The sequence below is a fragment of the Mesocricetus auratus genome, unplaced genomic scaffold (genome assembly GCF_017639785.1).
Source record: "Mesocricetus auratus isolate SY011 unplaced genomic scaffold, BCM_Maur_2.0 Super-Scaffold_100013, whole genome shotgun sequence".
Taxonomy (NCBI): domain Eukaryota; kingdom Metazoa; phylum Chordata; class Mammalia; order Rodentia; family Cricetidae; genus Mesocricetus; species Mesocricetus auratus.
Window position 1 is genome coordinate 38107298 of NW_024429196.1, and position 20461 is coordinate 38127758.

Sequence of the window (20461 nt, forward strand, 5' to 3'; positions counted from 1 at the left end):
TTTTTTCCATGTTGTCTTTTGTACCCTGTGACTGTTGGCCTAAGTAAATTAAATTTCACTTTGATCCACTGAAGCTGAACCCATTAGTCCTAATGACTTCAAGCCATGCCATCATTATTGTATTTTCTTAAGGAAACAAGAAAAGACATGTTTTTGAAAGCTTAATAAATGTAGTTAAAATAAAAATAGCTTTGGCATGTATGAATTTTAAATATTTTTGGCTCTTTCATGGTTGTGACTTACATTACAGAAGAAAAGTGGTTCTATTTAATAAATTTTTAAGTACTATTTTTCTGTCTACACTTACTAGGAACCAGTTCCTCCAATATTATTTCACAGCGGATGGATGCCCAAATGGTTCGATCTAGAAGTCTACCAGCATTTCCTACCTGCTCACTGCTAACACAAGCCCCAAAAATGACTGGAAGTTTAGGCTATGGTATTGACAAGTTACTAAATGTTGCAGATATCCACCTAGAGAAACGGAATCCTTTAGGGAGTCCCTACACACTGAAAACGAGCAAAGAGGAAGCATTCATCAGTAGCTGTGAGTCTGCAAGAACTGTTTGTGAAATGGAGACACCTCTTGCAGCCCAGGCCTCTGTCAGTGGGGTCTCCAGAGGAACACTGGGGTTTCCTATGCCCAGAGTAGATCACAGAGACTTGGGAACTGAGCTCAGATTAGAAGATGACAGTTCTGTGAATGAGTCCTATCCACGTCGACCTGATAATCTCAAGGGACTGGCCTCATTCCAGCGAAGCCACAGCACTGTTGCAAGCCTTGGACTTGCATTTCCTTCCCAGAATGGATCTACAGCTGCTAGCAGGTGGCCGAGTCTTGTTGATAGGAATGCTGATGATTGGGAAAACTTTGCCTTTTCTCCTGCTTATGAAGCAAACTATAGCCAAGCTGCAAGAGCTCACAGGTACTTAATGCTTTCTTGCCTCAGAATTCCTGCACTAGAAATGTCTTCACTATTGCCACTTCTGATCATATTACCTGATAATACCAGGCCGAAAGATGCCTTCCCTCTTACTTGTTAGATAATACTGAATTCTATATTCACCCAAAAGCCAAGTAACTATAAAAAATATCTCTTGTGGTTTGCTGGACAGAAAAATCTTTAGTTCAGAGAAATCATCAGACTGATGTTACTAGATCATGTTTGGGGTCCTGAGTGATAATCCATGATAGTGAAATGTTCACCTATGAGATATTTGAAATGCAGCCAGAGGAATGAAGGCCCTTGATCTTTTTTAAAATTTATTTTTATTAATTCTTTTTTATTTAATTTAAATTAGAAACAAGGTTGTTTCACATGTCAATTCCAGGTCCCTCTCCCTTTCCCTCCCCTCCTCCAGCGCCCTCCCACCAACCCCCCCCCCAGTATCCTCTCATTTCCCTAGGGAGGGTGAGGCCCTCCATGGGGGTGTCCATAGTCTGTCATTTCATCCAGGGCAGGGCCTAGACACTCCCCCAAGAGTGCAGGGTGAGGGTGCATCTCTCATTGTTGGATGGGAGACCAAAGTCCATTTGTATACCTGGGATAAATACTGATCTACTACCCAAGGCCCAATAGATTGCCTAGGCCTCCTCACTGACACCCACATTCAGGGGGTCTTGATCAGTCCCATGCTGGATTCCCAGGCATCAGTCTGGGATTCAAGAGCTAACCCTTGTCAGGTCAGCTGATTCTGGGGGTTAAACCAGCCCAGTCTTAACCCTTTTGGTCATCAGTCCTCCCTCTCTGTCACCGGATTTCTTGAGTTCAGCCCAGCGCTTAGATGTGGAAGTCTGCCTCTGCTTCCATCATCCATTGAATGAAGGTTCTGTTTCCCAGACTCTCTGGCCATGGGACTGTAGTCTGGCACTCCCCAGATCTATCTCTAAAATCTATATATGAGAGAGTACATACCATGTTTCTCTTTTTGTGACTGGGTTACCTCACTCAGGATGGTTTCTTCTAGTGCCATCCATTTGCCTGCAAATTTCAGGATTCCATTGGTTTTTTTCTGCTGAATAGTACTCCATTGTGTAAATGTACCACATTTTCTCTATCCAATCTTCAATTGAGGGGAATCTAGGTTGCTTCCAAGTTTTGGCTATTGCCCTGATATTAACCCATACATGTATTAACATCTGATCTTTGATAAAGAAGCTAAAAATATACAATGGACACAGTCAACAAGACAAAAAGGCAGCCCATAGAATGGGAAAAGATATCCACTAACCCACATCTGACAGAGGGCTGATCTCCAAAATTTACAAAGAACTCAGGAAGCAAGTCTCCAAAACACCGAAGGATCCAATTAAAAAGTGGGCTACAGAACTAAATAGAGAATTCTCAATAGAGGAGTCTAAAATGGCTGAGAGGCACTTGAGAAAGTGCTCAACATCCTTAGCCATCAGGGAAATGAAAATCAAAACAACTCTGAGAAGAATGCAGATAGATCCTTTGGTGTTTTGGAGACTTGCTTCTTGAATTCTTTGTAAATTTTGGAGATCAGCCCTCTGTCATATGTGGGCTTAGTGAATATCTTTTCCCAATCTGTGGTTTGCCTTTTTGTCTTTCTGACTGTATCCTTTGCCTTACAGAAGCGTCTCAGTTTCAGGAGGTCCCATTTATTAATTGTTGACCTCAGTGTCTCTGGTACTTGTATTATGTTCAGGAAGCAGTCTCCTGTACCAATTCGTTCAAGGGTACCTCCCACTTACTCTTCTAACATGTTCAGTGTGGCTGGATTTATGTTGAGGTCTTTGATCCATTTGGACTTAAGTTTTGTGCATGGTGATAGACATGGATCTATCCGCATTCTTCTACATGCCAGCATCCAGTCATGCTGCACCATTTGTTGAAGAAGCTTTTTTTCCATTGTATATTTTTAGCTTCTTTGTTGAAGATCAGATGTTCATACATGTATGGGTTAATATCAGGGTGTTTAATTCGATTCCATTGGTCTACCTGGCTATTTTTGTGCCAATACCAAACTGTTTTCAGGACTACAGCTCTATAATAGAGCTTGAGGTCGGGGATGGTGATGCCTCCAGATGTTGTTTTGTTGAGTAAGGTTGTTTTGCCTGTCTTGGGTCTTTTGTTTTTCCATACAAAATTGATTATTGATTCTTTCAAGAATTGTGCTGGTATTTTAATGGGGATTGCATTGAATTTGTAGATTTCTTTTGGCAGGATTGCCATTTTTACTACATTGATCCTACCTATCCAAGAGCATGGGAGATCTTTCCATTTTCTGAGGGCTTCTTTAATTTCTTTCTTTAAAGACTCAAAGTTCTTGCGATACAGGTCTTTCACTTGTTTGGTTAGCGTTACCCCAAGGTATTTTGTGTTGTTTGTGGCAATTGTAAAGGGTGATGTTTCTCTGATTTCTTTCTCAGCCCTTTTATCATCTGTATATAGTAGGACTACTGATTTTCTTGAGTTGATCTTGTAGCCTGCCACTTTGCTGAAGGTGTTAATCAGCTGTAAGAGTTCCCTGGTAGAGTTCTTTGGGTCATTTATGTAAACTATCATATCATCTACAAATAGTGAAAGTTTGACCTCTTCCTTTCCAATTTGTATCCTCTTTGATCTCCTTTTGTTGTCGTATGGCTCTGGCTAGAACTTTTCAAGTACAATATTGAAAAAGTATGGAGAGAGTGGACAGCCTTGTCTTGTTCCTGATTTTAGAGGAATTGCATTGAGTATCTGTCCATTTAGTTTGATGTTGGCTGTTGGTTTCCTGTATATAGCTTTTAATATGTTTAGGTATGTTCCTGTTATCCCAGATCTCTCTAAGACCTTTATCATGAAGGGGTGTAGGATTTCGTCAGAGGCTTTTTCTGCATCTAATGAAATGATCATGTGATTTTTGTTTCCCAGCTTGTTTATATGGTGGATTACTTGATGGATTTTCGTGTATTGAACCATCCCTGCATCCCTGGGATGAAACCTACCTGATTGTGGTGAATGATTGTTTTGATGTATTCTTGGATCTGATTTGTCAGTATTTTTGCATCAATGTTCATAAGGGATATTGGTCTGAAGTTCTCTTTCTTAGTTGTGTCTTTGTGTGGCTTGGGGATCAAGGTTATTGAAGCCTCTTAGAAAGAGATTGGCAAAGACCCTTCTGCTTCTATTGTGTGGAATACTTTGAGAAGAATTGGTATAAGCTGTTCTTTGAATTTCTGGTAGAATTGTGCACTGAGTTCATCTGGACCTGGGCATTTTTGGTTGGGAGACTTTTGATGACTGCTTCTATTTCCATAGGGGTTATAGGTCTATTTAAATTGCTTATCTGTTCTTGATTTAATTTCGGCAAGTGATAGCTATCTAGGAAGTTGTCCATTTCTTTAAATTTTCGAATTTTGTGGAGTACAGGTTTTCAAAGTATGACCTGATGATTCTCTGAATTTCCTCAGAGTTCATTGTTATGTCCCCCTTTTCTTTTCTGATTTTGTTAATTTGCATATTCACACTCTGCTGTTTGTTAAGTTTGGACAATGGTTTGTCTATCTTGTTGATTTTCTCAAAGAACCAACCCTTTGTTGCATTGATTCTTTGTCTTGTTTTCCTAGTTTCTACTTTATTGATTTCAGCCCTCAGTTTGATTATTTCCTGGTGTCTACTCCTCCTGGGGGAGTTTGCTTCTTTGTGTTCTGGAGCTTTCAGCTGTGCTTTTAATTCTCTAGTGTAACTATTCTCCAGTTTCTTCATGTGAGCACTTAGTGCTTTGAACTTCCCCCATAGCACTGCTTTCAAAGTGTCCCATAGGTGTGGGTATGTTGTGTCTTCATTCTCATTGAATTCTAGGAAGTCTTTAATTTCTATTTTTATTTCTTCTTTGACCCAGGAATGGTACAGTTGTGCATTATTCAATTTCCGTGAGTTTGTAGGGTTTCTGCAATTTGTGTTGTTGTTGAATTCTAATTTTAATGCATGGTGGTCTGATAAGATGCATGGAGTTATTCCAATTTTTTTGTGTAGCTGCTGAGGTTTGATATGTTGTCAAGTATGTAGTCAATTTTTGAGAAGGTTCTATGTGGTGGTGAGAAGAAGGTATATTCTTTTTTATGTGGATGGAATGTTCTCTAGATGTCTGTAATCCCAATTGAGTCATAACTTCTATTAGACCCTTTGCTTCTTTGTTGAGTTTCTGTCTGGTATTCCTGTCTAGTGGTGAGAGTGGGGTGTTGAAGTCTCCCACTATAAGTGTGTGGGGCTTTATATGTGATTAAAATTTTAGTAATGTTTCTTTTACGAACGTGGATGCCTTTGTATTTGGGGCATAGATGTTCAGAATTGAAACTTCATCTTGGTGGATTTTGCCTGTGATGAGTATGTAATGCCCTCCTTCATCTCTTTTGATTGATTTTGTTTTAAAGTCTAATTTGTTACATATTAGTATTGCTACCCCCACTTGTTTCTTGGGTCCATTTGATTGGAAATCTTTTCCCAACCTTCAACTCTCCGGTAAAGTCTGTCTTTGAGGGTGAGGTGTGTTTCTTGTATGCAGCAGAAGGATGAGTTCTGTCTTTGAATCCATTCTGCTAGCCTGTGTCTTTTTATGGGCGAGTTAAGACCATTAATATTGAGGGATATTAATGACCATTGATTGCTCATTCTTCTTTGATTTGGAATGTTGGTGGTGGTGGAATTATGTGTGGAATTCCACCCCTTTTTTCTTTTGGCTGTTGGTAAAGTGGGATTATCTAATGCCTATGTTTTTCTGGTTGTAGTTAACTTCTTTGGATTGGAGTTTTTGTTCCAGAACTTTCTGTAGGGCTGGTTTAGTGGATACATATTGCTTGAATCTAGTTTTGTCATGGAATATCTTGTTGTCTCCATCTATAGTGATTGAGAGCTTTGCTGGGTATAGTAGTCTGTGCTGGCATCCATGGTCTCTTAGTGTTAGTAGAATATCTATCCAGGACCTTCTGGCTTTCAGAGTTTCCATGGAGAAGTCAGGTGTAATTCTGACAGGATTGTTACTTGGCCTTTTTCCTTAGCTGATCTTAATATTCTTTCTTTATTCTGTATATATTGGGGTTTTGATTATTATGTGGCGAGGGGACTTTTTTTGTGATCCACTCTATTTGGTGTTCTGTAAGCTTCTTGTAACTTCATTGGCATGCCTTTCTTTAGGTTGGGAAAGTTTTCTTCTATGATTTTTTTGAGTATGTTTTCTGCCCCTTTGAGGTGGTTTTCTTCACCTTCTTCTATATCGATTATTCTTAGGTTTGGTCTTTTCATGGTGTCCCATATTTCCTGGATGTTTTGTGTTAAGGATTTGTTGGACTTAAGGTTTTCTTTGGTTGATGAATCCATTTCTCCTAGTGTATCTTCAACACTTGAGATTCTCTCTTCCATCTCTTGTATTCTGTTGGTAATGCTTCTATCTGTAGTACCTAACCATTTGCCCAGCTTTTCTATTTCCAGCCTTTCTTCAGATTGTGTTTTTTTTATTGTCTCTATTTCAGTTTTCAACCCTTGCACTGTTTGAATTGTTTCTTGAAATTTTCAGTTTATCTTTTCGTCCATTTGTTGCATTTCTTGCACTTTTTGGTTTGTTTTTTCTTCCATTTCTTGCATTTTTTGGATTGCTTTTTCTTCCATTTCTTTGAGGGATTTTCCTATATTCTCTTTTAGGGCCTCTATCATTTTCATGACGTTGTTTTTAAGGTCATTCTCTTCTGCTTCATTTGCATTGGAATATTGGAGTGTTGCTGGTGTGGAGTCTCTAGAATCTAGTGGTGTCCTATTTGTTTTTCTGTTGCTGAGTGTGTTTTTGTATTGTCTCTTTCCCATCTCTTCTTCTAGTGGGTGCAGAAAGAGCCCCTTACTGGTCTGGTGGTTAGGGGACCAGAGTTCCCTTTCGGTGGGTACAAGCAATTCCAATACTCTGGTAGTTCTTCTATTCCTTGTCCTAGTTCTGGTCCCGTGGGTGGAGAAAAAGCCCAGGAATTGGGGTGCATAGTCTTCCACCTGGACCCCTGGTCCCTTTGGTGGAAGAAAAGACCTGGGATCTGGGGTGCGTGGCTCCTGCCTGGATTGGAGGCTCTGTGGCAGTCTCCAGGCATTGGTCCCCTGGACCCGCTGGTGCCCTGGTCTGGTCCTGCTGCTCCCACCAGACCTGCTGATCCTACTGGTCCCCTGGACCTGCTGGTCCCCTGATCTGGACCCACTGGTTTCCTAGTCTCAATGGTGGAAGAGAAGACCTGGGATCTGGGGTGCGTGGCTCCCACCGGGATGGGAAGCTGTGTGGCAGTCCACAGGCACTGGAATGCAGGCCTGGATGCAGGGCCTGTTTTACCTGTTTCCACCGTACCTGCTGGTCCCCTGGTCTCGTTGGTGGAAGAGAAGACCTGGGATCTCTATTAATTCTTTGAGAATTTTATACATCTAACTCCTCCAAGATCCACCCTCTACTCTCTATCCTCCCCTTTTGGGTTCTCTCTTGTTTTTACCCACCAAGTCCAATTTGTGCTACCTATATATGAATGTGTTGGCATCCACTGGAGAGTGGTCAACCTTCCAGGATCACAACTTTTAAAAAAACTGACCCTGCCTCCCTCAGAAGCCATTAACAGTCCATAGATGCTCAGTTAGGGGTAAAGACTCATAAGCCCCTTCTCTCTCCATGCTGGGCTGTTGACTTACCCTGATGTTATACAGGAGGACGTAGATTTTTAACTTCAGATAGTTTAAGTAGCATATGTGTCAGTGATGACTGCATTTTAGTATACTATCTACTGAGGGGGAAATGTTTACCTTAAAAGACAGTGGTAAGTTTGTTTATCGTGCTTAAATTAGGAAACATTTTTAGGAATCAGAGGCAGGAGTATCTCTGTGAACTCAAGACCAGCCTGGTCTACAAAAGCTAGTTCCAGGACAGGCTCCAAAGCTATACAGAGAAACCCTGTCTCAAAAAACTGAAAAAAAGGAGAGAGGGAAGAAAAGTAAACATTTAAAAAATTTTCTGAGCATTTGTTTTACATGTTAAAGTTGCTGCTCTTTGCAATTTCTAAAGTATTCTTCATGTGTATTTCTTTCTGATACTGTTAGTAAGACTTTTCTGGTTTCTGTCACAGTGTCGCTGAAGACTGTTTGATACCTATTTGCTGCGGGTTATATGAACTCCTAAGTGGAGTTCTTCTTATCCTGCCTGATGCTATGCTTGAAGATGTGATGGACAAGATTATTCAAGCAGATACCCTTCTAGTCCTCGTTAACCACCCATCACCTGCTATCCAGCAAGGAGTAATTAAAGTAAGGGCACAAACTACATAAGTGATACTTTCATCAGGAAAATAAGTATACATGTAATTTAAATTGTTTAGTATATGTTAAGACTAAAGCTTATCTTATATTTAAGAAGAGTGAGCTGTTGTGGTTAGAGGGTTGGCTTAGAGGTTAAGAGCGCTCTTACAGAGGACCCATGATCAATTCTCAGCACCTACACAGTGGCTCACAACCATCTGTAACTCCAGTTCTAGGGACACCCTTTCTTGGCCTCTGTGGGCACCAGGAACACAAACAGTGTATAAAACATACATGCAGGCAAGACACCTATATACATGAAGAAATTAAATTAATTAATGAAAAATAACAATCTAAAGTTTTATTCCACATTGGCATTTTATGTGTAATATTCAATTCAATCTTAATTCTTTCCTGTATATTGATTTATATCAGTTTACCAATAAATTCACATATCTTAACAGTAAGTCCATTTTGCAAAATTATAAGGATTGTGTAGTTTATTGGAAGTCTTTCCTGCAGTGTAGTATCAACTTTTGAACATTTAAATCTTAATTCAGCTGTCTCCTTTTTTTTTTTCTTTTTTTCTTTTTTTCTTTTTTTTTTTTTTTTTTTTTTTTTTTTTTTGGTTTTATGAGACAGGGTTTCTCTGTATTGTTTTGGAGGCTGTCGGTCTAGCCTGGCCTCGAACTCACAGAGATCCGCCTGCCTCTGCCTCCTGAGTGCTGGGATTAAAGGCTTGTGCCACCACCACCCGGCCAGCTGTCTCCTTGTTAAGGCGGCGTTCCCTGATTAGTATATAAGAATTTCTTCCCTCTGGCCCTACTCTTTACTTGTGTGTGTGTGTGTATTTGTGCACTCAATTTTACTCTATAATGTTGATATAAACTGTGAGCATCGACATTTGTCCATATGTGTTACAAACTAAGTGTACTGTGAATAAATGAATGTTTATATAAATGACTTCTTTTAGAAAACAGATAATGAAATGCTCTTTTAAATATTCTTATTTTCTTTAGTTTGTCTGGATATAGGTGTTGTTTAGCTTCTTACAGTCCAGTATAAAATTGCTATGTGGAATATAAAAGATAATAATATAAGTCCCTATATTCAGTATATTTATTTATACTAGGAGTAAGTCATTGGCCCACAAAGTATGATGTCAGGAATTCTGTGATGAAGTGTGCAGTAGCAGTGTTGATAAAGAGGAATAGGAGCATGAGGAAAGCAAATCAGTATTATGAGAAAGTAAAGAAGGATTCATGCCAATGGTACATTTTAATAGTTGCTGTAAGCTTAGTAAGGTCCTTAAGGAGAGTGGTAAGTAGATGTGTGTTTGGGAAAGAGTCCTCTGTCACCACTGTGAGGTACTGACTGAAAAAGAGAGAGAAGAACAAGTGTTCTGTTACAGACAGCACAGTCCTTGGAGAGGAAATGACTATGACAGTGAATTAACCTTTCACTGCAACAGAAAACTCAGGAACTTCTGACCTAGAATTTTGCAAGTCAGAGGACACAGATTTGAGAGACTTTGAAAGAGACAAACCTTCATATTTACATGTAGGGATCAGTAATAGAAAAGCCAAGAAGGTGTTTTGCCTTGAAATCTAGGGAGATGGTTCTGTGGTCCATCTAAATTAATAAATGTGGGAAAGTGGGTTTAGAAGGAAAAGTAATTATAATTGTGTTTTACATCTGTCGCATTTAAGAAATTAGAAAATAAGGGCTAGCAAGATCGCTTAGTGGGTAAAAGACACTTAGCACCAAGCCCAACAACATGAGTTTGAGCCCTAGGACCTACACAGTAGAATGAGTGAACCAACTCACACATGTTATCCTCTGATTTCTACATGTGCTCCGTGACACACTCCTCTGCCTCCCCCATACAAAATAAGTAAATAAATGTAAAAAAATTCTATGAATATGTATATGTAGTTTCTGAGATTTCTATTAAAAGGAAGCAAAGGAAGGTGAGGAGGAAAAAGAAAGAAGTTTTAAAATGGTGAAAATTCAGGTTTTTGCTCAAGAACTCTCAAGAAGTCTAGAAATAGAGGTCTAAGGTACATGAGTGTGTGTGTGCACACGTGCGCATGCACTGGTTTCTTTCCCTTTGAATTAGACATAATATTTCTACTTACACTCAACCACAGCACCCAAGATACTAGGTCCTTTGCTTAGCTACAGGACATCCTCAAATAAGTATGAAATCCCCAAGAAAGTGTCGCCAATAGCATCCCACAATGGCCAGTTGATTTCTCTATGCAGGTGACATAGTTTTTAGCTTTCTCTATATGTGACTATGCATATGAATAACAGAGAATAACTTATAAATATAAGAATATTATATAGTCTGATTTGTATATGTTAAATGTTAACATCTAAATGGTCTTAATTTTTTTCTTCAGCTGTTACATGCATATATTAACAGAGCATCTAAAGAACAAAAAGACAAGTTTCTGAAGAACCGTGGCTTTTCTTTACTAGCCAACCAGTTATATCTTCATCGGGGAACTCAGGAATTGTTGGAGTGCTTCACTGAAATGTTCTTTGGTCGACGCATTGGCCTGGATGAAGAGTGAGTTCTCTCTACCATAACTAAAGATCTTTCTTTCGTCTTAAATATAAAATTAGGTGATTCTTTTGGGTCACCAGGAAAAAAAAACCGGGTATAAATATTTTCTAGGGAATTGATTTATTATTGTACATATAACAATCTTTCTAACATCACTTCTTTCTTAGTATTTTATGCACTAGTTAAAAACTGGAAACAAATAGCTGCAGAAGAAAATGAAAATGACAGAAGGTTTTACATATAGTACTATTATGAAAAAGCTACCCCAAAAGAGAGGTGGCCCCTGTAATCTCAATGACATATTTGTGACCCATGTGGAACTTCCTCGGTCCCCTCAGAGTCCTCCCTTGGAATTTCTGGATTGTTCAGATTTGACTTTGGTGAAATGCTTAAAGACTAGCAATACATGCAAAGATAAAAGATAGGCAAATCCACTGAAACTGAAAGTTTGGCACAAATTTATTTTGGTTTGATAGAGAAAAAATATATACTCCTTCAGTGTAGTAGGCAAATTCAGACCGTGGGGAACTTAAATTATTACTATGGCCATTGTATGTATGTGTGCGTATTGCTGGAGATCAAACTAGGACTTTATACATACCAGGCAAGTGCTCTACTACTGAGCTATAGCCCAGCCATGGTAATTTTGGAAGTAGTTTTCATTTGCATGAATTTTTAATTTTGTTTGTTTTTAGAGCATTTCTGCATGATACTATTTTATTCTCACAACACTCGTGTAAGGAAAGCTGGACAGACATCAACTCACATATTTGTATGATAAGGAAAATACACAAAATACTTAGAATTCTGCTGCACCATAGAGGCACATGATATTAGGTCAAGGGTTTGGTCATTTGTACTAAGCTATTTTTACTGGCTCACCATCACTAAGATAGTTTGTAAACTAATAATTTTCCTTTACACTTGTATAGCCCCATATAGTAGATGTTCTTTGAACACAAGATTGTCAGTTGATGAATTCAAGTGAATCCACTGAAGTTATGAAATAGTATGTGTATTTCACCTGAGTACTTACGCATTTAGCTCAGGTTTTACCTTATTAGAAACTATAGTTTTTTCGATTAAGAATCCTTATTCCCAGCCAGGCAGTGGTGGCATACGCCTTTAATCCCAGCACTCAGGAGGCAGAGGCAGGTGGATATCTGTGAGCTTGAGACCAGCCTGGTCTACAGAGCTAGTTCCAAGACAGCCTCCAAAGCCACAGAGAAACCCTGTCTCAAAAAAAAAAATCCTTATTCCCAATAATGTTTTTTGAAAACTTTAAAATCAAGTTTTAAAAACAACTTTGTGGTGTCAAGCATTTATTCCCAGTTTATGACTGACTGCTCCTAACATGCTCTTCCCTATGTCCTATTTATTACAGATATGATCTGGAGGAGGTGAAGCACATGGAACTTTTCCAGAAGTGGTCTGTCATTCCAGTGCTGGGATTAATAGAGTCCTCTCTCTATGACAATGTACTCTTGCATAATGCTCTCTTACTTCTTCTTCAAGTTTTAAACTCTTGTTCTAAGGTAGCAGACATGTTGTTGGATAATGGTCTACTCTATGTGTTATGTAATACAGTAGCAGCCCTGAATGGATTAGAAAAGAAGTAAGTTTATTAAATTACATCTGATAATTAAAATTTAAATTACATATATTTAAAATTTATATCTGATAAGATCAGTAGAAGGGGAAATAGTTAATAGGTTACCTTAAAGAGTTGGGTTTTTTTTTTTTTTGGTAATGCTTTCAAAGAATTTCTTTCCCACAAAATTAAATTAACTTCGAGATGGCATGTTTTTATCACTTTCAATAATGTTTGGTTAAGAATAGGATGTTTATATGACAAGGTTTTAGGGATCTAGAGTTGAAGACAATAAGTTTTCTCTCAGATATGTTTATCAAGCATCCACTGTGATCTCTGTAGTTCAACCCCTCCACCAGAAAAGGGTTAGATAGAGTTACAGTAATTCACTCATCCACATGCAGCTCAGGAATAGCAGAGGACTTGTCTCATCTCAATGAACCCACTTGATGTTGTGTCACTGCTACTGTGACCAGTTTATGATAATAGAGACTGTTAGCACTGCTACTACAAACTAACTTCTAAAAGTCAAAAGTACACTTACAAAGGGCTGCCTGCCAGTTGAGTTTTGAAAAGTAAATTCTTAATTAGACTTTGTATTTTTAGTGTCTCCACATCTGATATAGTTTGCCATTTTGCTAGCATAATATTAAAATATGAATCTTTTTTTTTTTTTGGTTTTATGAGACAGGGTTTCTCTGTTTTGGAGGCTGTCGGTCGAGCCTGGCCTCGAACTCACAGAGATCCGCCTGCCTCTGCCTCCCGAGTGCTGGGATTAAAGGCATGCGCCACCAACGCCCGGCAAAATATGAATCTTATTGTACACCAAAGCATGAAATGTCCTTATTTTTGCAGAGTACATAGCATATATGTACCCAGTGATTGTCTGGGGCAAAGATAGAGCCTTTATACTCACTAAGTTCATCTTTTCCTGGACACTTATCATATGTAAGGTTCATGTGTTTGTGCACATGAAAAGTAGAAACACAAAGTATTGCAGTTCCTCATCGCATTTAGTCTTGATTGCAGTGCAGTGCATAAAATTATTAAAACTGGGAACATACCTATAGGTTTGTTCTGAAAGTAGTTTTTCCTAAAAATAAATTATACTGATAATACCTATGTGATATTGTCTGTATTAATTGGCCCTAAGAAAGTTATATTTCTAAGCCTTACTTAATTTGAAAAAACTAAATATAGAAAAGTGTTTGGGCTTGTTGTCATATACCTGAGTAGATTATTAAGATTAAACTTGTGGGCAGAGTAAATGATTCATATTTATTGTCTGTTTATAAGTGATTAATACACATTCAAGTTTATTATCCTTAATTCAAGTTCAATGTAAGTTTAAACTTATAATCCCCCAAATAACCTTAATTTATACAGCTGAAATGCAAAGAGGTTAATTAATTTATTCAAACTCATTATCTTTCACCCTTCATGGAGGCTAGGAACCTGTGTGAGTGTTCCCTTAGTATCTTGTGTTAATCTCTGTCTGTTGTATATGATGCTCTCTTAACTTGTCTACTTATCTACAAGTCTGTATTTTTGACTAGAGTCAAAATGTCTTATTTCCATTTCTAGTGTGCAGGGTATATTGCTTTCCATAGAGTAAGCATGAATAAATATTAAATAAATGCATGCTGGTAGCTTAGAATTTAACCAGTTCTTTGTCTTAAATTGTTGGCTATTTTGCTTATACATGTCTTATTTTTTGTTTTGTTTTGTTTTTGGCTCACTTTAGCATTCCTTTGAATGAATACAAATTGCTTGCATGTGATATACAGCAACTTTTCATAGCAGTTACAATTCATGCCTGCAGTTCCTCGGGCTCACAATATTTTAGGGTTATTGAAGATCTTATTGTACTTCTTGGATATCTTCAAAATAGCAAAAACAAGAGGACACAGAGTAAGAATGAAATTTTTATGGAATTTATCTCATACCTCTTTTCCTGAAGGTTTGAACTTAATTGTGTGTTGGTATTAGTTGGTATTAAAAGCAATCTTTGAATTGTTGAAAATAGAATGATTGATGACTTGATGTAATTAGTAGCTGGTGATATGTTACTGGCAGAAACTAATAACTTTTTTTTAACCAAGTAGAACACAAAGGCTTATGTTGAAGAGGAATGATCTTTAATTTTCTTTAATGGGAAATTCTAAAATGACTATGAGACCTGAAAGCATGAAGATTATTGAAGCTTTTGCTTTATGCAAAATTACTGTTTTTGAAACAATTATTTAAAGTGAAATAAATGTATGATTTATTATTTTTCCATTCAAATGTCTATAGTAAGGCTGAGTATGGTGATATACATACCCAAGGAGTAGAGGCAGGAGGATCAGGAGTTCAAGGTCATCTTTAGCTACATAGCAAGTTAAAGAACAACCTGGGCTACAGCAGACATTGTCTCAAAAATATAACAAAAAAAATTATAGTGACCATATAGGAATTTACTTTAACATTATTTTTAAATATAGTAGAAATACTAACACAAAAGCCCATGTTGATAAACAATTTTAACTTAATATTTAAGAACTTTTTGCTTAGATATTGATTATTATAGTTTGGGCATTAGGTTATATATCTTATAGTAGATGATAAATTAATTTAGTTAAAAGATTCAAACAATGATGATAGCTTGAAAACATTCTGTCTCTTCTGGGTTTAGATATGGCTTTGGCTCTGCAGCTTAGAGTTCTCCAAGCTGCTTTGGAGTTTATAAGGAGCACAGCAAATCATGACTCTGAAAGTTCAGTAGATACAGTCCAGTCGCCTTCTGCTCACCATCGTACAGTATCTCAGAAACGGAGAAGCATTGCTGGTGAGTATTAAAATGGCATTTTAATAATTACAAGTTGATGGTAGCTATACTTTCCTGTATTCTGATATCATTTACATTAAAAGTATTTTTCTTGCTTGTCATAGTTCCAACGCTAGAGAAACAAAGACAGGTATGTCTCTGGGAATTTGAGGCCAGCCCAATCTAACATACTGAGTCTCCTTTTCAAGAGCCAAGGAATTAAAACATATGGTTTTTTTTTTAAAAAAAAAATCAAATTATAAAATCTGTGAAAGTTTTCTTCTCAGCAGAAACTATTGTACCAGAAGAGGCTACATAGGCCATGTCCATGTTTTATCCTAATGGAAGTCATGATATGATCAGATGGATGTTCCTTGTATAAAGAGAACTCTGATTTCTGTGGGGAGTATGGACTAGAAGAAAGCACAGTGTAGAATCCAGGTCAGGGCTGTGGCAGCAGGAATGCACATGGTGTCAGAGATTACTGTGAATTTGTGTTAATTATCAAATAATAAATGCTAACATGTTTTCAAAAAAAGACTGCTGCTTTTTTATAGAAACATAAACCAGAAAGATAATGTAACTGATTAAAAATACTTACTAGTGTGCAATCTAAAAAAAACTATTAAAATTTTAAATATCGTGTAGGATAAGTCATTAAAACCTGTCATAATTTAGTCAGATGCAAGTAATTTGTAAAAAAAATTGTTCATGGAAATTGATATTTGTTTTCATAATTTAAAACAAAGGTTCAATTCCAGTGAAGAGTTCTATTACTCCTCATCTACCAAGACGCCATTTTGGTTCCTATGGTCAACTTCCAATGCCCTTCTTCAATCCATTAAATCAAGACTTCTCCCAGCTCTCTTTTGGATGCACCACATGTGCAGTGCCTTCCAGAGCAGGTGCAGTAGATGCCAGAACAGCACTCTGCTTTTTCAGTCTGGGGAAATTTCTCAGGAAATGCTTTCCAAATGATGTGTTCACCCCTAATCACTGTGCTGGCAAATCGCTGGACTTTTATCTATTTTATGATCTCTTCACTCTCACTGGATGATTCTTGTCATTATGTGTAATTTTCCAAGCTATAAGATTCAATAGAAATTACCAGGACATAGTAACATTATTACTAAATTATCATGGGTTTTCTTTTTTGTTTTGTTTTGTTTTTGCTAAAATGTCTTGTTCTTTAAAACTGTTGATGATTTTGGAATACAAGGAAGTGAAACAGTGAAAATAGTCTATCTCTATCAAAGCCACACATACCCATATGATACTTTGAGTTTTTCAGAAGATTCAGACTTGGACAAATGTAAGTAAACATTATCCTGTGTTACTGGCTTCAATGCTGTTATTTTGAACTTTGAAATCCGAAGTACTGTTGCACTTCCTTGGAGAAGGAAAAAATACTAACTTCTCTTACTTTCTTTTCGTTATTGTAAATTAATTTTGTAATAAAAAGGTTTTATTTTCATAACCAATAATCAAAAAATTCTAGTGAAAGTAAGTTCATTGGTCATCATTAATTGTGGCATTGAATGATTTATGTACTTGAAGGTCCTCGAAAATTTCCCCTGGCTCAGACAGAGTCTCTCCTGATGAAGATGCGCTCGGTGGCCAGTGATGAGCTGTACACTATGATGCAGAGGAGGATGAGCCAGGAGCACCCTAGCCAGGCCTCAGAGGCAGAGCTTGCCCAGAGACTGCAGAGACTCACCATCTTGGCTGTGAACAGGATCATTTATCAAGGTAGCCTAGAACTTGCTTTTCTCCCATCAGTGCAGATTCACCAAGGGAAATATGAAGGTGATTGGTTTCCTTTTTTAATTTTTTTTAAGACATTGTTTTCTTCTCTTCTTAGAAACCACAGAGTAGCCGGGTGGTCATGGTGGATACCTTTAATCCCAGCACTTGGGAGGCAGAAGTAGGCTGATCTCTGTGAGTTTGAGGCCAGCCAAGTCTACAAAGCTACACAAAAAACCCTGTCTCGAACAAAATCAAACAAACAAACAAAAACAAAACCCATAGAATAAGGGAGTCTTAGGTTTCTAATGTATTAAATACTAGTCTGGGTTGGTCATTGATTTCAAAACGATAATTTTTCAACTTTTCTTTTGACAAAGTAACATATTCATGGGCTGTTATTAGAAATAATGTAAAGATTCATCAGTTTCTTCCATGGAGTCTTGCAAAACTATGATACCGTGTCACTGTCAGGAAGGAGGCATGGATATAGTCAAGGAGGACATTTCCATCCCCACAAGAAATCATCATGTTGCCCTTTTATGGCCAAACTCACTTTCTTCATACTCCTCAGCCCACCTACTTCCAATTTACCCTGCATTTCCTTGTTTCTATTGTTTTTTTACAAGACAGCCAGACACAGTGGTTTGTGCCTGTGATCCAAACACTCAGACACTGAAGTGGGACTGTGTGAGCCTAAGAATTCCAGACTGGCCTGGCAGCAACACAGCAGTAAAAAGCAAAACAAAACAAAAAGAACAGATGTAGTGGCCCATGCCTTTAATCCCAGAGAGCTGGGGAGGCAGAGGCAGGCAAATCTATGTGAATTGGAGGTCAGCCTGGTCTACATAGTGAGTTTCAGGACAACCAGAGCTACATAGTAAGATCCTATCTTGGAAAAAATATTTTATATAATTATGAAATTAAGTCTGTTGCCATTTTTATTCAGTGTAATTCTCTGGAGAGTCATTCTGCTTATTTTGAATATCAGCAATCTGTTTGGTTAGGATTTTTGTTTTATGGGACAGTAGTACCATAAGTTGTGGACGTACCAGAGTCTGTTTGACCACTTATCTGTTGAAGAGCATCTAAGCTGGTTCCAATTGGAGTTTTTACAAACAACCTTTAAAGCAATATTCATGTTCAGGTTTTTGTGTGAATATAAGCCTTCATTTTCTATACTCAAGGTACATTTCCTGGGCTATATGACAGGTTTAACTTTTCCCAAGCAGTTATGTAGTTTTATATCCCATCCTATTCACAGTACATGAGTAATCCAGATTTTACTGCATCCTCTCCAAGAGCTGGAGTTGTCACCATTTTATTTTTAACCATTCTGCTAGATGTACAGAGATATCCCACTGCTGTTTTAATGTGCTGTTCTGTGAAGCCAATATTATGCTAATACATAGAGCAACCATTAAGAGAGCTAAAAAATAAACAGCAGCAACAAAAGCTTTATAGCTATGACCAATCATGCATACTTGTGAAGGCTAGGGCTATAGGAACACAAGTTTGAGTCCAGACTTGTATACAAAGCAAGGAATAAAAAGAAAATTCTATGACTAATATTCACACACACACACAGCTATATCAGGACTAATGAGCATACCTTAACTATATCATTCAACTGTGTGTATGTATATCAAAGAATTAAATCGTACACTTTATATACAGAATATAATTTCCTTCAGTTAGGCCTCAGTAAAGCAGAAAAATTAAAACACTATCAGTGAGTCAAAATAGAATACTAAAATCTGTTCAAGGGGTCTGAAGAGATGGCTCAGGAGTTAAGAGTACTTGTTGCTCTTGCAGGGGACCCAGGTTCTATTCCCAGAACCCATATGGTGACTCACAACCATTTATAACAGTAGTTTAGGGAATCTGATGCCTTCTTGTGGCCTCTGAGAGCACCAGGCATGTATATGATGCACAGACAAACATGTAGGCCAAACATTCATACACATAAAAATATTTTTTTTTTAAAATCTTAAGAAATTATTTAAAGAGTTATTCTGGTAACCCTAGGAAGGTAGGAAGAAGAAAGAAGTAATTGTCCCTAAAAACATATGTTAAGCCCAAGAGGAATTTTGTTACTGTGGTTCTGTTTTAACTCTTCTAACTTATATTTGGGACAACAGACTTCCAGACTAAAATCTAAAACTGAACCAGGATTATCACATTACAGCATTAAAAGGCTAGTGAATAATCCTAGCACTCAGGAGGCAGAGACAGGCAGATCTCTGTGAGTTCAAGACCAGCCTGATCTACTGAGAAAATTCCAGGATAGTCTCCAATGCTACAGAGAAATCCCATCCAAAAAAAAAAAAAAAAGGAAAAAAATGCTAAAATATATAGCCATCCATCACAGATCCATTCAGTATGTGTCATGTAGCCTTTCAGTTGATTTGTACAAGAGTTGTATGGTCTTAGTAATTTTTTTTTGTTTTATGAGACAGGGTTTCTCTGTATTGTTTTGGAGGCTGTCGGTCCAGCCCGGCCTCGAACTCACAGAGATCCGCCTGCCTCTGCCTCCCGAGTGCTGGAATTAAAGGCGTGTGCCACCAATGCCCGGCTGGTCTTAGTAATTTTTAACACCTTTTGTTTCATTAGCAAATTTGGCCTTTATAATGTCATAACTTAAGTATTTTTAGATGTCTATATTATTTTAAGTGAATTCACTCTTCTGTCTCATTTTATCTACATTTATACTATGATAAGAGAGCTAATAATACAGAAGATTTTTAAAACTTTATGTTTTGTTTGTGTGAAACAGGGTCTCTCTGTAATCCCTAGCTATCCTGGAATTCATTATGCAGGCTAAACTGGCCTCAAACTCACAGAGATCTACCTGTTTCTGTCTCTTGGGTACTGAGAATAAATAATAAATAAAGGCATACACCACCATACATGGCTAGAGGATTTTAAATTTTTAATTAAAATATAATTATATCATCCCATTCTTCTTTTTCCTATCTTCAGCCCTTCCCATGTCTCCCCCTTGCTGCTCCCTCTCAAATTCATGTCTTCTTTTCTTTGACTATGTGTGTGAATAAATATATAAACACAACTTGCTATATAAACACAACTTGCTGAATCCATTTAGTATTGCTTGTATGTATGTACTGACTACTTGGTTTTAAATAACCATTTAAAGTGCTCATCTTGGGAAAGCTAATCATCCCACTCAACAGTTATTACTTGCCTGTAACTCTTCATCTAGGGGCAGTGCTCTGCCATTTCTCACATCTACTTTGACATGTCAACTGTTGTCATTGTTCAAGTCTTGCTTAAACAATCATGTTGTTGAAATTTCTTGAGTGTAGCTACCATCTAATATCTAGAAGATATAACCTCACAGAAGACTACAGTTTTCCTACCCTAAGTTCCACAATGTTCTCTAATCTGTAATGTAAGGCAGTGTTGTAGATGTATCCACTGCAGTTGGGTACCTCATAATGTTCTATTCATTTTGATTAGTTATAGATTTCCAA

At 37.6% G+C, this 20461-nt stretch overlaps 1 protein-coding gene across 4 annotated transcripts in view; it reads left to right on the plus strand.

The window, feature by feature from the left end:
- The window catches only part of Lyst (lysosomal trafficking regulator), a 165957-nt gene that overhangs the window by 87307 nt on the left and 58189 nt on the right, over positions 1-20461 (plus strand). For 3 of the 4 annotated variants that reach the window (XM_040755607.1, XM_040755606.1, XM_040755609.1), the window contains exons 23-30: positions 311-926; positions 8087-8264; positions 10661-10830; positions 12212-12442; positions 14163-14329; positions 15093-15245; positions 15974-16129; positions 16782-16973. In XM_040755607.1, the coding sequence (XP_040611541.1) occupies positions 311-926; positions 8087-8264; positions 10661-10830; positions 12212-12442; positions 14163-14329; positions 15093-15245; positions 15974-16129; positions 16782-16973 (1863 nt within the window). The remainder of the gene's footprint in view (positions 1-310; positions 927-8086; positions 8265-10660; positions 10831-12211; positions 12443-14162; positions 14330-15092; positions 15246-15973; positions 16130-16781; positions 16974-20461) is intronic. The other variant, XM_040755610.1, reaches the window with a different exon arrangement.